We start from the raw sequence: 16,581 nt of genomic DNA on the forward strand, positions 1-16,581 counted from the left end.
AAGTTTATTTGAAAAGTGAAGGGTGACGGGATAGGGGAAAATAGGCTCTGCAGAGCGAACTTGGACCAAACAAAAGAGGAAAGGTGAAAAGAGCAAAAATAAAAGTACATGGTGGTCTAGAAGACCCAGAGTCGGCTACTGTGAGGAGTCACGATAGCGGGCTCCTCGTGGTGGTGTCTCTTCTGTCCACATCTCGTGGGAGCCCTGAGAAGTTCTATAGATAGGGTCCCAGGAAATTATCTGGCACTGTCCTGGGATCTTGCAATTCAGGTCCTGCTTATTTACCCAGCCAGCTTTGCCACGCCCTATCCTATCTCACCTGGACACAATAAGCCCTAACATACCCAGAATCTGCATAGAAGTCAGCAAGGAAATAGGGTTATCTAGAACGCATGTATTTGGAAAATTATAAATGCCTTGAATGCCATGATAAGAAGTGATTGGTGGTATTTGGTTGGGTTCATGAGCTGAGGATAATCAGTGTTGTACCCAGAAAAGTCTAAAAGTGGAATGTCTGATGATCCCCTTCATCACAATACAACCAGAATTTGATAAAACATTTGAACACCTTGATTTGCTGTTGTAGATTCACAACATTTGGTTTTCATAGGCATTTCAGTTGAAAGCACTGTCAGTTAATTAGTCTCAAGTAAAACAGCTGCCATAACAGGTTTATGTTACCATAACTTTGCATTTAAAGAAAGTCAAAATTTTCAAAATATGGTTAAAGTAAATTTTTGATAAACCAGCTTGAATACTGCATTGTAGATAACAAGGTTAAATAAAGGTTCTAATAAGACAAACAGTGACAATTTAAATAAATCAGATGTTTTTGTCGAAGATTACTCTGTGATTTTCTCCAATTATTCATGACATTTCACCCATTCATATTGTGATCTGCTTTAATAGTGGAAGGAAAAAAACCTCTTGTCTCCTTGTTTATTCTTTGTTCTCAAGGAGATAAGCTGTTTATAAAGATACGTTATTTGTTATTTAAATCACTTTTACTGAAGTTGTTTATTTCCTTGTTTCAGTTTCTAAAAATATTGCAACAATTGTAATACTTCTTAGAGATGTCTATTCAACTCAGAGTGATTTGTACTGAAATTCTTTGCTAAATGGGCACAGGTGCTGATGTGTATAACATACTAGAGTCAAAACTAATGCTAAAAAGAAATAATGGAGATACACTTGTGTCAACTTTTAAATCTGTGATTAAAAGCATTTTAGTCCTAAAGTCTTAGATATTTGCATGTCTACTTCTATATGTAATTTCATAAGTATTTAATAATAGTAATAATAATAGTAAATTAGGTATAATACTAAAACCATAAGCAGAAAAATTACATAAACCCAGAAATTTATTTCTTAGGAAATGCCCTTTAATCACTTTGCAGAATTTCAAGATCATAATTATTATATAAAAGTAATTACATTAAAAGATAATTTACCTGGTAGTAAAGTATCAAATTAAAGCTGAGAAACAGTAGTTGTAAACAGAATTATATATTTTTTTAAAAAATTGGACAGCAAACATGTGAAATTACATCTCTTGCTTCTCTCTTTGCTATGTATAAAATTACCTTCAGAGTAAATTTTGGTGATTTGGTACTAAAAATCTACACAGTGGTATAGCATACAGCTATATAACATGTTTTGCATATCAATCTATATACCTAAACTATGGCTTGTCCTAGGTAGTCAACAAGATTTAGGTGGGAAATAAAGCCAAGTGGATTTGATACTGTAAGGGACAGTTGATTATTTCTAAGAACTAAAGGTTCAAAATCCAGCTGGGTTGATTTGGCTTAAAAAAAAAATGAAGCATGGTACCCTAATTTGTAGGATGTGTTCCTGCTGAGTGAGCCCTGGGTACTGCAAACTTGAGTCTGTAGATGCACATCTCGCCCTTTGAAGCTGATGAGAATTGCTTGGGCTGAGTGACATACATGCTGGGAAAATTGGGCCCTCACAATTGGTGTGTATAGACACTACAGTCTCATGACACTTTCCTCATCTGGTCCGTCAGTAATCACAAGTCCTGGTTTTGGCAGAAGACACTCAGTTTTGGAATGAACACTCTTTGAATTAGATAATATTCAGGACTAAAAGGTATTCATTCAGGCTTGGTGGCCCACACCTGTAATCCGAGCACTCTGCAGGCTGAGGCAGGAGGATTGCTGCCATTTGGAGGCCAGTCTAGTTAGTTCAAGGCCTCCTGAATGAGACCCTGTCTCAAAAAGCTAAAACACCAACACCCAGCTCATGACTAGTTTTGAGTGTAGTCACATGGAGCAAGTATTACAAATGAATGAGTTCACAGTAGGTGAACTGTTTTTATCATGTGATCTTTGAGGTTTAAGGATTGGCTGCATTTTAGGCCAGTTTTAGTTCCTCTGAATAAATGGGCTACAGAATGAAAGACACTCATTTGATTGCCTAGGTATATTACATTAAGTCCAAATAACCAACCAACAAAACTGTTTTGACTGTCAGCAACAATCAGTTAGATATGGCATAGTGTAGATCTGGTTTAAGGGCTATTTCAAGAGGTACCTAATGTTGGGCATAGTGGCATAAGCTTGTAATTCTAGCATTTAAGAGCCTGAGACAGGGAATCTCCAGTCCAAGACCAACCTAGATTACATAGTGAGACACTGTCACTCACAAACAAGAATTATTTGGTTAAATAAACAAGCTTTTCATCCCAATTACTGTTACTGGGTTTTGGCGTTCTGGGGACTCCTTCTAGAGATTCTTTCTAGGTTCTTCTCGTTTCAAACAAAGAATTGACAAAACAAGGAAAAAAGGTAGTGAGGTTTTTTATTAAAGGTTGGAAAAGAAACATGCTCTGCAGAGTTGGTGTGGGCCAATTTAATTGGTGCGGGCCAATTAAAAATAGGAAAAGAAGTGCACTCTACAGTATGAGTACAGATCACTGTGAAAGAGGGAGCCCAGTGCCAGGAGCTTAAAGGGTGTGTCTTTTGTATCTCCCTTTCCTCAGGGTGATATCAGACCCAGACCCTCCTATAGAAACCTGCTTGAATTTTCCCAAGAATTGAAGACAGCATTCACTGATTGGACCCAGGTGAGGGCTTTGGTACATACATGTGTCCTGGATCTCTGATAGACAGATTATGTCCACTTGCCCATCTGATTTGCCAAGGCCCTGTTCTCCTGCCTCATTACTATTCAGTTAACTACAAGAAGGGGTAGTAACTGCTAGCATGGGCAAATCACTTCTTACATCTCTCAAAGTCATTGAGTCTTTTGTTTTTTGAGACAAAGTCTTACTATGTCGTTCAGGCTGGTCTTGACTCATGGCAATGCTCCTGCCTCAGCCTCCTGATTACTAGGATTACAGGTGTGTGCCACCATGCCTGGTGATATTGAATCTTTATTTATTTATTTAATTAATTTAATTGAATCTTAATATATAAAATGGCTGGTTTAAAAATATCAGGTCTGGGCCGGGGATTTAGCTCGGTGGTTCCGCCACCTGCCCCAAAAGCACAAGGACCCGAGTTCGATCCCCGTTATCAAAAAACCCCCTAAAAATATCAGATCTTTGAGAGTCAGACTCAGTGACATGTGCCTCTAATCTCAGTTACTTTCGAAGGTAAGGTTGGTGAACCACAAGTTTGAGACCAGCCTGGGCAATTTAGCAAGACCTTGACTCAAAATTACTTTTTGTTTTTTGAGACAGGTTCTCACTATATAGTTTAGGTTGGCTTTGAACTATGTAGCCCAGGCTGGCCACCACCATGCCCAGCTTTAAAATTAAAACATAAACAGGGCAGTTGGGCACATCTGTAATCCCAGCACTCTGGGAGGCTGAGGCAGGAGGATGGCAAGTTTGAGTTTGAATCCTACCTGGGTAATTTAGGAAGACCCTGTCACAAAATTTTAAAAAGATGGGGAAGAAGGATGTGACTGTAGCTCAGTACAAAGGCCCTGGGGTCAATCCTCAGGGCTGTACATACAGTTTTGTTTAACAGTGAATGCTAATACTAGTATCACTTCTCAAAGAACATTTTTGCAGTTGTCCTGGAAATATTAAAATTCAATTAGTAGTTTTTATAATTATTTTTATTAAAATGCTTTTTTCTAATAGAAATCAGGACACATGCTTAGGAAATAAAGCGGGGTGTCGAATGGTGGATGGGATCAATTTTCCTGGAAATATATATACATAGGAACTGGGCATGGTGGTGAATGCCTATAATCCCAGTACTCTGGGAGGCTGAGACAAGGAAATTGAAAGTTTGAGCCCAGGCTGGGCAATTTAGGGAGAGATTGTCTTAGTGACTTTTCTTGTTGGGACAAAGTGCCCAACACAAGTTAAAGGAGGAAAGGTTCATTTCAGCTCACAGTTCATAGAGGTTTCAGTTCATGGTTGGCTGGCTCCAAGGCAGGGCCGTGTGGCAGAGGAGAAACAGTCCATGGCAGGGTAGGCAGAAAGCAGTGAAGCTGCAGCAGCCTGCCTTCCATCTGTCCCTTTATATTCTATCCAGGCTACAAACCATTCGGTTGGTGCCACCCACAGCCAAGGTGGAGCTTCCCATTATCCACATTTAAAACTGTGTTAAACTGGGCCAGAGGTTTAGCTAAGTGGCACCAATGCCTGCCTGGCAAGTGCAAGATCCTGAGTTCAATCCCCGGTTATGCAAAACAAAACTATGTTAAACCAATTTTGTTATCATACACCCTTGATCCATATTCATATACCCTTGATCCAGCCCCCTCCAAACGCCCCCACCTATGAGTGCAAGAGGAGGCAACATGGAGGTATAAACCTTAACAGAAACCCTGACTCAAAACAAAGGGCTGGGAGTATAGCTCAGTGTGAAGGCCTTGGGTTCAATCCCTGGTATCATAGAAAATACATATATTTATGAAAGCAAATAGGAGACTTGGTAAATCAAGTCTAATACAGCTAGCTGGGTGTCATTATGCATGCCTCTAATCCCAGCACTCAGGAGGCTGAGGCAGGAGGGTTGTTTTGACTTTGAGCCAGACTTGAGTTCGAGCTGGCCTCCAACTCTCGGTGATCCTCCTGCCTCAGCCTCCCAAGTGCTGGGATTACAGAATTGTACCACCATACCCAGTTTACCCTTGATATCAGGGAGGGCATGTGGACAATTGTATGAGGAAAGCCTTTTAATCCTCCCTAAAAATTTAAATAAGGAATATTTAGGGAAGAACTACTTTGGTAGGTACAAATATGTGATTCAAATTTTAAAAATTCTAGGTGTGGTGGCGCATGTCTCTAGTCCCAGCTGCTTCACAGGAGGCAGGAGGATCCTTTGAGCCCAGGGGTTTGAGGCCAGCTAGGACAACACAGCAAAACCTTCTCTTGAAAAAAACTAACCAACCAAACAAAAAAACAACTGGAGATGGAGATGTAGTTCACTGATACAGTGATTACCTCTTAGCGAGTGCAAGGTCCTGGGTTCAATCCCTGGCACTAGATGGGCATAGTGGTGCATGTATGTAATCCCAGCATGAGGGAGGCTGAGGCAAGAGGATTGCAGTGAGTTGGAGGCCAGTCTGGGCTACAGAGTGAGTTTGGAAAACAAAACAAAACAAAACAAAATCCCTGGCACTGAAAAAAAAGAAAGAAAAGAAAAAGAAAGCAAGAAAGAAATATTTATCAAATCCCTTGTAACCTAGACACTATTCTAGGTCTGGGATGCACAGGGAGCTTAAATTTTAGTAAGAGCATATGATGAACTAATGAAATAATAAAGAATGTATAGTATTCTGCCAGATAGTTGTGAATTTTGTGGAGAAAATAAAACTAAGCAGGAAGAAAAGGAGTGCTGAACAAGATTGTAATTGTATATGAGGTATTAGTTAGGAAAAGCCTTAACTTAAAGTATTAGGACATGAAGTGAACCAAGTAGATATCTTGGAGGAGAACAGATGGATGAAGACATGCAGAAGCTTTGGGGGATAGGAACCAGGCTTGGTGAGTTCCAGCAGTGGCAAGAAAGCCAGTGTGGGTGGGCAGGGAGGGAAAGGGAGAGTTGGTCTAAATGGTATTAGAGAGAGCCCTTAGCACCCCAAGGCCTTGCAGGCTGTGTTGATAACAGAGTGACAGGGGAAGGTGCTAGTGGGTGTTAAACTCAGGAATAGCACGATTAACTTAGAATTTTCAAAGATACATGTGGCTACTGTGGAGAGAACAGACTGAAGGAATCAAGGGACAAGCAAGGATACCAGTTAGAAGGCAACAACCCAGAAAGGAGATGATGGAGACTTGGAACAGTTTTTGTGGTAGCAATGTTGGTGGTGAAAAGTAATATTCTGGATAATCGTGAAGATCCAGCAAAATTCACTGAGGGACTGGATTCGGGGAGAGAAAGAGGAAAGCAAAGGCTTATTCCTCTGAGAAATGGCCTGAGCAGCTGGAAGGCCATAGTTGCCAGCCAGTGAGACAAGAAGGCTACGGATGGGGAAGGGGAAGTGGAAGTGGGAACCAGGAACCAGGTATTGGGGCACCCTTCTTTTCCACTTAAGGAAATGATCTTGAGAATAGGAACAACAGTAGCAGCAGTATAAGGAAATGGTTCCTGAGCAACTGCGGGCCCGTCCTCTATGTCCCTGTTACAATTCTTTTTTTTGGTACTACAGATTGAACTCGGGACCTTGGGGAACCACTGAGCTAAATCTCCGGCCCTACAGTGCTTCTTTAGGTACATCATACCACGACTATTCTGTCCTAATGTTGGGCTTGGCCCATTAGTTATCCCATTTGACTTATAAAATCGTTCAAAACATTTGAGTGATGGATGTTATTCAAATATCAAAAGGATAAGTGGTAGGAGCCTATTTCAGGTATTGTCCAAAATTGCACAGGATGCTAGAGGGAAAAAAAAAGGAAAAAAGATTGGGAGCTACCTTTTAAAGGAGAGGTGTGACGAGTCAACATCAATATTTCTTTAAAATATGAGGGTGTATTGGACCCCCTAAATGTTAACATGAGGTACCTTAAAGGCACTGTTGAGGTTACTGAGTGTCTTAAGGACTTCTGGAGGCCTGGACTAGTTTGGGTTCGCCTGCGACCCGCCCCAGCCCGATAGGAGTGCCCCGGCCCCCTGCACCACGAGGCGGCGCACTGCATGCTGGGAGTCGTAGTCTGGCCTGGCCTTGCCCCGGATTGAAGAGCACGGGAGGCTAACCCGCCCCTCGGGACTGGAGGTCACCTCCCTTAGCTGCTCCTCTTTCTTCTCTCGGGCGGAGCGTCCCGCGAGCACGGCTGGATTTGACTGCCACAGCCTCTCATCTGGCTTTCAATAAAGTTTTCCTCTTCCTCCACTTGTACGGAGCTCAAGATGGCGGCCTCCTGGTCGCCCTTGCTTGTCCTGAGCTCCTTAGCGCGGAGCCGGCTGAGAGGGACTTGTGTGGGGTGCGGGGCCCAGGCCGCCGCTCTTGCTGCCCCTGGGAGGCCCCTTTGGAAAGGTCAGTGACTGCCACGTAGGCCGAGCCAGCTGTGCCTAGGACTGGAGAAGCGGCTGGGGTGACCCCTCTTCCCGGTTGCCTCCTTCTCTTACGGTTTCTCGGAGAGAAGTGTCCCTCGAGAGGCGTTTGCTTGTTTTTCTTGCCCTCTTTATACCGCCTGTCCATAACGGAGCTCTGGGTACTGAGGAAGCTCCAAAAGCAAAGATCCCACAATTTGAGGATCAGAGGTCGAACCCCCAGTGTTTCTTTCCCAGCATTTGGGAGAGCTGAGCTCAGTGCGGAGTCAGTTGGTGGCAGGGGACCCCCACACTCTGCTTTCCCACCTTTCTGGGCTGGTGACTCGGCCCCTCCGCTCTCGGGATTCTGGGAACACAGATCAGAAGCATTCTCACGTGGAGGGGTGGATTCTTGGTGTTTAAGTTACTAGAGACTTGTGTGGGGTGTATTTTGCCACTGAGCTTTCTTCATTGATTAATTTGTGAATGGGTCAGTGCATATTTTGAGACACCATAGGAGTGCTGATTTTACTGCTGTAGACATGCCCAAAGAAATGCAGGTTACTCACGGGCAATGACCAGTGGTACTTGATGTGCAGATAGAATTTTTGAATGAAGTTATTCTCATTGTTTTCTCCCATCTACATACTTTTGCTTTACTTTTTCTCAACTTTGGGCGTCCTTGTTATATGATTTAATAAACTGATATACCTTAATAAAGTATATATTTTATTTTTGGGGGTACTGGGGATCGAACTCAGGACCTTGCGCTTGCGAGGCAGGTGGTGGAACCACTGAGCTAAATCCCCAGCCCCAATAAAGTATATACTTTGGCAGTGGTTGATGGTGAAGACCTGTAATCCCAACATTCTGGGAAGATGAGGCAGGAAGATTGCAAATTTGAGCCCAACCCTGGCAATTTAAGAGATTTAGCAAGACCTTGTCTCAAAATAGAAAATAAAAAGGGCTTGGGAGGTAGCTCAGTGACAAAGCAAAGCCCTAGGTTCAATCTCCAGTACTGGGATGAAAATACATACATATTATATATATTGTGCAAATCACTCATATCAATAGAACAGCCTTATATTCAAACCATTAAAATAGTATTTCATTGTATGCATGCACCATAATTTATGACAATTACAATCATCACTCAATCATGATGAAAATTACACATTACAGTAACATGTATGACTTAATGTTGAATGCTCATTCTGTGTCATGCAATATTCTGAGTGCTTTCTATGCACGCTATTTTATTTAATCTTCATTATTCTCATTTTGGGGATAACTATTCCAAAATTGCAAATGTTATATGACTTGAGGGGTCAAATAAAGGTTATACTTGGATTTGAGGGGTCAGATAAAGGTTATACTTGGATTTGCATCTGAACTTTAAGGCCATACTATTATTCTATAACTCATACTTCCTCCTATACTCAAAATTTAGGCAGTTCTGGGTATTGAGATTTGATTTGATGAAAATGCAGTTAGAGTAGAAGCTAACTTAATTGCAAGTGAAAATGTTTTCTCTTGTTATAGGGTAGTTCGTTTAGAAATGGCTTGCCAGTCAAAAGAATTCTAGGCCCTTCTTGCCTTGAACAAAAAATTGGAGATGAGGGCTGGGGATTTAGCCTAGTGGTTCCGGCGCCTGCTTTGCAAGCAGAAGGTCCCGAGTTCAATCCCCAGTACCAAAAAAACACAAAACCAAACAAAAAAAATTGGAAACAAGACAATAATGGTGCCAAAAAGTCTATTTGAAAAATGTGGGGTAAATGGGTGTGGGAAAAATCACCTCTGCAGAGTGAACTTGAGCCAAGCAAAGAAAAAAAGAGGGTAAAAAACAAAAATAAAAGTACCCGCTGCATCTGAGAAATGCAGCTGTGGCCACTGTGCAGTCATGCACTATAGCGGCTTTCTGAGGGCCACTCTTCTTTTATGCTGCCTGCCTGCCCTGGAATCTGGACTCTTGTAATTGACAGCCGCCCCCCCCGCCCCCCCCCCCGCCCCCCCCCCCCCCCCCCCCCCCGCCTCGCCAGCCAGTTTTGCCACACGCTGTCTCCTGATTTTGGTACCGGGGATGGAACTCGGGTCCTTGTGCTTGCGAGGTAGGTGGGGGAACCACTGAGCTAAATCCCCGGCAACATTCTGGTCTTTAAACAAAAGGGAAATATAGCTTGAAATTCTGTTCAGTATTAAGAGTCTGATTTGCAAATTTATCTTTGCCCCTGCTTTGATCTTTTTGGGGGTTTACTGTTTACATTCTATTTTATCTCCGTTTTTTTCATATTTTATACAGTGTAATATGAGTGAGGCATTGGCTTAAACAAAAGGAAATAGATAAAAGAAGGGAATGAGGGGAAAGGATGTGCATGCTCTTAACTCTTTTACATTTCATCTTACTTTAATGCCATCCCTTACCCCCAAGCCATTTTGTAAACTGGAACTATGAAAGCTTTATGGATCACAGAATGCTATTTATCCAAATCACCTACCTGATTACCTAACTTTAAGCTTCTTGGGAAGTACAGCATTATGAATTCCATTTGGGGATGTATGTATTTCCATTAGACTATTAGACAATTGAAAGTGAAACTTGCTATTTTATTTTTAAATTTGAAATTGTATGTAATTTAAGTATATGTGATGTGCTGGGTATGATGGTACATGCTGTAACCCCAGCACTCAGGAGGCTGAGGCAGGAGGATAGCCACAAGTTTGAGGCTAGCCTGGGGTACGCAGTGAGTTTAAGGCCAGCTTGAACTACACAGATTTACCCTGTCTCTCAACAAAACAACAACAACAACAAACAAGCAAAGCACTCAGAATGAGGGAGAGAGAGAGAAAAATAAAATCTATCAGGTTCATGGGTTGAGAAGCCTAGGAAGTTCAAGATGGGGCAGCCACATCTTGTGAGATCCTTTTTGGTGGGGACTTTGCAGATATAGAGAAATCAAAGGGCCCCAGGGTGAGAGACCTCCCTAGCTCGGGTTTCTCTTCCTTTTCTTATAAAGCTACAGTCCCATTGAATTAGAGCTCCTGAGGGAAAGTTTTTTTTCTTTAGCACAAGTGTAGCAGTGATTTGTATAAGGCTTTCCCTGGTTTATGGTCCCGGAGGGCGAGCAGCTAGAGCTATAGCAGGGCAGGGGGCTGTCATCTGGTTGCAAAGAGCTTTTTATGCTGAGAGAGGATTTCTAAGCTCAGTGGAATGGTGATAGGTTTCTTAGGAAAAGTGATCAGTACAGCAAACATACAATAAAAAAAATTTAAAAAGGAAAAGTGATCAGATCTATTTTAATATGTTTACTCCAAAACTGCCTGGAAAACAGATCAGGTGTGCTTGGTTGGGGGAATATTGGAAGCTGGGTGATAATTTTGGAGGAAGCTGAAGTAGTTTTAGGCCTTGTGTTACTGCTACAGTGAAGGGCAGTGAGGAGGGGAACTCAGGATGAAGCAGGAAACTGTGAGGACCCCGGACAGGCCACTCTTAACATGAAGATTGGAGCAAAAAGTGACTTTTAATGCCGGCAGCTCATCAAGTGACTCCTGTCAGTCTCAAGAGCCTTGAATAGAAGTTTGTCTTTTTTTCATATACCTCTTTTTACATCTTCGAGGCTTACTTTCATTGGAATTTCCCTGGGAATATAGCAAGCAGGATTTACACAAAGCAATGCAGTCAGTGGGTGTCGGGGAGGGAGCAAAGAGTTCTGGAAGGACTTTCTGAGTTCTTATGCTTCTTTGGTGACAGGGTACAGAAGTTATTATGGTTACTCAGGTACATTCCACAAAGAGCATAGTTACCTAGTTAACCCATAGTTGCCCAGTTCTATATGGAGAGGTGGTCTCCTTTCTCAAAGACACATTTTTTTTTTTTCTCCAGTACTGGGGATCAAACTCAGGACCTTGAGATTGCTAGGCAGGCCCAGTGAAAGGCACTTCTTAGATTGAGTTGATAATCCTGGGAGAGGCAAGGAAAGAAAGGAGTTAAATATCAACTTGGGTTCCTAGTTTGGGTCATTTATTTTATTTTTTTCAAAATATGTCTTTTAAGGGCCAAGGATTTAGCTCAGTGGTTCCGCCACCTGCCTCGCAAGCAAAAGGTCCTGAGTTTGATCCCTGGTACCCCCCAAAAAACAAACCCAAGAAACAAAATATGTATTTTATTCCTTTCCCACATGTATTTGGCGAAGTTTTCAAGGTAAGCAGTTTCATATTCAGAAATGCAGGGGAGTGGGGACTGGCATTGAATTAATCTCAAGATTCATCATCTTTCGACAATGGACAGTAAGTGTGCATATTACATACATAAGGAGTGACAGTGAAGAGCTTTCCTTACAAAGATCACTCCCATTTCGCAAGGAAGCCTCCTCCAGGTACCTGGCATCTTGTGCTGTTCACTACCATGGATCACTTTTAAAGTTCAGTTAAGGACACATTCTCTTGGAGCTGCATTTTATGACAATCTTATGATTTGTTCAATTGTCAAATTGTTAATTGTGTGAAATACACAAAAATATCATTTTGTGTGTTTTCTACATTTCTGCTTCTTCATCCTCATCATCTTTGGCTCTGAAATGCATTCTCCTGAATTCTCGTCTGCTCATTGAAGGGCAAGATGAAGAGGCCAGTGGCAGGTCCTTAGAGGGGAAGCAAACAGGGACTTGAGTCTCGAGTGACACCACACTTGCATCTGTGTCTGTAATGCACCCCGGTCAACTTGGTCTTGCAGAAACAACAGTCTGAGTGAGATAGGGAGAATAAATGTAACTCCCAACATATTAGATGTCAGATACGCAGTTCGTGTTCCCTGAAGTCGAAGAATGAATTCTAAGGAACAATGGAAGTTAAGAGCAGGAAAATTTATTGGGGAATAGGAATGGGAAATAAGAATAGTTCCTGGGAGACAGGAGGGGTCTTGAATGGGTTCCCCTAGTTTGGGTCATCTAATCAAGGGAGTACCCAACCAAGACAAAATAGGGCCAGAAGCATTTTAGGGAGGATTTAGTTTTTTTTTTGTTTTTTTTTTTCACCGGGGATCGAACTCAGGACCTTGCACTTGTGAGGCAGGCAGAGGAATCACTGAGCTAAATCCCCAGCAGGATTCAGTTTTGATCTTGTTAAATTTGGGCTATTGGGCCGGGGATTTAGCTCAGTGGTGCTGCGCCTGCCTGGCAAGCATTGAGTTCGATCCCTGGTACCTGCCCCCCCCCCCAAAAAACAAACAACAAAAAAAATTGAGCTATTTATGTCTATTCCACTGACCATTAGTTGTAGGACACGGGAATCTGAGACGCAGAAAGGAAATAGATGTTGAGAGCCAAGATAATGGAAGAACTAGCTTGGGGGTATTGGTAGAGTGAAAAGGAGAGTAAAAAGGAGAAGGTGAATCCTTGAGAATAACTGACTTTTTTCTGATCTTTCTGTATCTGTGTTATGACTTATGTATACCTTGAGCTCTACAATCTGCTTTTTCTTCGTTTTGTTTTGTCTTGTTTTACTTTGAGACAGAATTACTTTGAGACAGAATCTCATTCTGTAGTCCAAGTTGGCCTCAAACTATGTAGCCCAGGCTGGTCTGGAACTTGCCATCCTCCTGCCTCAGCCTCCCAAGTGCTGGGATTACAGACATGTGCAAGCATTCTCAGTCTACAGTCTCTTATTTAGTATGTACAGATAGGAAACTGTTCCCAACTAGATATTAGTGTAAGTAGAACAAATCCTCTCTAGCCATATGAATTGATAATTTTTTAATTGTACAAATCAGAGGTTAAGCAAATGGCCTTTGGATTTACTTTGTATTACCCAATTAGATTGAATATCTTTATGTGGAACTTATTTTGTGTTTGCTGGGTTTCTATTGATTATCATATTAAAAAAGCATTCGTGTCTACTCTTGAGACTGATTAACTTCATGATAATGGAGAGTATTTTTAAAAGACTTATTTTTTTTTTAAGCATAGCATAATTTTTTTCTATAGGCATAGCTAGAGCATTTGGCTAGCATGCGCAGGTCCCAGCATGAGGTCTATCCCCAGCATGAGGAGGGGAAGAACAAATAAAACTAGGCTGAGATGTGGCTTTGTGCCAGAGTGCTTACCTAACATGTGCCAGAACCCAGCAGCACATGCATGTGCTTGCACACATGTAAAAAGGTGTAGACATAGCTAGTGAGAGAACACAGTGGTAAAAACTCAGTGGTGACCGTCCTTTTGGTATCACCCAGTCCTTAGGCTGACGTCAGGTCTAGGCCATCCTATGGAAAACCTGCTTGAATTCTCTAGAGAAGTCCATGTGCAGAGATTTGGGAACTGTTCTGTACATGTGTTCCTGGATTTTGTGTTTAACAGGTCACAACTACTTCCCCCGCCAGTTTTGCTATACCCTAATCTGTCTCATTTCTGCCTCAGTCTCCTGAGTACTCAGATTGCAGTTATCGACCACTACACCTGGTAGAAATCAACTTTTAATTAGCTTCCACATATCTATGAGAACATGCACCATTTATCTTTCTGTCCCAGGCTTATTTCACATAACATAATGTCTTCCGGCTATATCCATGGACATGTTTTCATAGTAGTTCTTTCATAGGCTCAAAATGTGATTCATCTTTTAAATGTAACTTCTGCAGATTCCATTAACAATTCTCATTTGTGTATGCACATATACAATTTATAATAAACTAACAAATGTATCTGTGAATTATCTTCTGCAAGTAAATAGGTCCTTTGGATCTCATTATTAAATAGTGTATGAACAGGGTGAATATTAAAGAGTTACTCAGTATGCTGGGCCATGCCTATAATTACTTCTGAATAGCTTTATTCAGATTTTTAGGCAGTGTTTTACTGATTTGTTATCATGAAATTTAAAGTACTATTTTTTCCTTTTCTAAAGTTATATGTTTAAGATTAACTAGCTTCTAAAGAAAAAGAATGATAACCAGAAAGCATTTAGTTTTAATTTTCATAATTTTTCTATTTAAATCAACAGCATCTTTTTAAAGGCCCAAATCAGCCTTTCATAAATAAAGAAAATCATCTTGTGATGCATTCCTTGATGATAGTTTATGTTGTTTCTCTGAAGAAAGAGTTTAAAATTTGATTTTCTTCTATTCTCTGCTTTGTTTATTCATCACTGAATTGCACTCAGGTCTTTAATGTCACTGATAAATCTTGACTCTTTGGGTCATTGATGACCATTGCATTTTTCATCAAAGCAAGTGAATATTTATCTTTTGGGTAGAATAGAACATAACAGAGCATAAATGGGCTGCCTGTGACCTCAGAGTGAGCTTCTGCCATTGTAGAGAACATTTCTAGTCAGTGGCTACTGTTTAGTTTGTTAAAATCAAAGCAAATGTACAAATAACTCATGAATAATTGTGAACACAGTATTTGAATGGCTGTTTAATAAATATGCATTAAAAATCTAATTATAGTAATGAAGTTTACAGTTGAAATTTTAATCCAGCCCTTTAGAAATATTAAATGTGCTTTTCCTGATTGTGCATTTTTCTCACAGCAGTTGGATAAACATTTTAAACTAGAAATCTAAATTCCTTATGTAGTTTTGATTTTATTTAACTAAACATGTGTTCCTTTTGACAACAATCTTTCTCTTTATGAAAAGTGAAGCTCCTTTATTCTATAACTATTATTTTGATGAATTTTGATCAGTTCTGTTTTAGGACTGACATATGGCATATCAGAAGACTACTAAAACATGATCTGGAAAGATTAGATTGTGATTTGAATTTCATTTTGTTTTACTGGATCCATAACTTAACTTGGCATTTCCATTTCCTCATCTGTACAATGGGATTGATTATCCTAACTCTACCTTCCTTGCAGACCAGATACGTAGGTTATTATGTAGAAAAATCTATAAATATAAAAAGTTACATAAATGTGCAGCTGTGCTCAAGATAATTGAAATATTAATACTGAAGTGCTAGAAGCAGTGGATTTCTTCAGTCAGTGAGTATAAATGTAATGAATTCAATTCTGGGCAGAATTATTAAAACCATTTTAATTTTGGAAAGTGTTTGCTAATATATTAACAATGGCAAAGGGCTCTGATTCAGTGATTTGAAATCTAGAAAATACAGCTTTTATCTTTCTTTTTTGTTTTTGGTTCTGGAGATTGAACCCATGGCACACTGAACTACTTCCTCAATCCCTTGACCCCTTTGTTTTTAGTTTTTTTTTTTTGTTTTTTTTTTTGGTACTGGGGATTGAACTCAGGACCTTGGGGTTGCTTGCAGGGCAGGCGGTGGAACAACTGAGCTAAATCCCCGGCCCTGTTTTTAGTTGTTTTTTTTTTTAGATTTTTTTTCAAAAAGTAGAGTCTCACTATGTAGTTCAGGCTGACCTTGATGTCACTATATAGCCCAGGTTGGCCTTAAACTCTTGGTAATCCTCCTGCCTCAGCCTTCCAAGTGCTAGGATCACAGGTATGTGCTACTACACCTGACTTTCTGAAGACAGGGTCTGGCTAAGTTGTTAAATTATCCAGGCTGTTCTGATGCCTGCCTTGCAAGCATAAGGTCCCAAGTTTGATCCCCGGAACCAAAAAAAAATTATCCAGGCTGGACTCAAATTTGCAATTCTTCTGCCTTAGCCTCCCAGAGTGCTGGAATTTTAGGCATGCCCCAATGTGCCCAGCTCCTCAAGTAATTACTTTTTTTTTTTGGTACTGGGAATGGAACTCAGGGACTCGAGCTTGACAGGCAGATGCTTCGCTGCGCTACTGAGCTACATTCCTGGCCTCTCTCTGGTATTTTTTTGGGGGGGCTAACCGGGATACCGGGAATCAATCAAACTCAGGACCTTGTGCTTGCCAGGCAGGTGGCTGCACCATTAAGCTAAATCCCCAGTCCTCCCTCAGGTATTTCTGATATGAGTCTTTTGTCAGATATACAGACTGTAATGTGTTTTCTCCCTGTTTGTGGCTTGCTTTTACCTTCCCTCCCTCTCTTCTTTTTTGTTTTGCTGAGGATTGAACTCAGGGCCTCTTGCATCCTAGGCAGGTGCTCTACTACTAAACTATACTTTCAGCCTCTTTCTTTCTTTTTTAAATAAAGTTCTTTCGTAAACAGAAGTTCTTAATTTTAATGTAATCA

The 16,581-nt window shown here is 40.9% G+C and overlaps 1 protein-coding gene across 29 annotated transcripts in view; it reads left to right on the forward strand.

The window, feature by feature from the left end:
* The window catches only part of Afg1l (AFG1 like ATPase), a 246,510-nt gene that overhangs the window by 4,844 nt on the left and 225,085 nt on the right, over positions 1-16,581 (forward strand). For 10 of the 29 annotated variants that reach the window (XM_087208645.1, XM_087208638.1, XM_087208641.1 and 7 more), the window contains one exon: positions 3,005-3,088. The exons of 4 other annotated variants lie outside the window; for them this stretch is intronic. Coding sequence is in view for 10 of the 25 variants with exons in the window: in XM_013076075.3 (XP_012931529.1) it covers positions 7,338-7,464 (127 nt within the window). In the remaining 15 variants the exon portion in view is untranslated. Of the gene's footprint in view, positions 1-3,004; positions 3,089-6,837; positions 7,465-16,581 lie in introns of those variants that run through there. 15 more of the 29 variants (XR_015450312.1, XM_087208623.1, XM_087208642.1 and 12 more) reach the window with 12 other exon arrangements.

The sequence above is a fragment of the Heterocephalus glaber genome, unplaced genomic scaffold, assembly GCF_053883595.1.
Source record: "Heterocephalus glaber isolate CG9 unplaced genomic scaffold, H.glaber_assembly_v1.0 deba00000942, whole genome shotgun sequence".
Taxonomy (NCBI): domain Eukaryota; kingdom Metazoa; phylum Chordata; class Mammalia; order Rodentia; family Bathyergidae; genus Heterocephalus; species Heterocephalus glaber.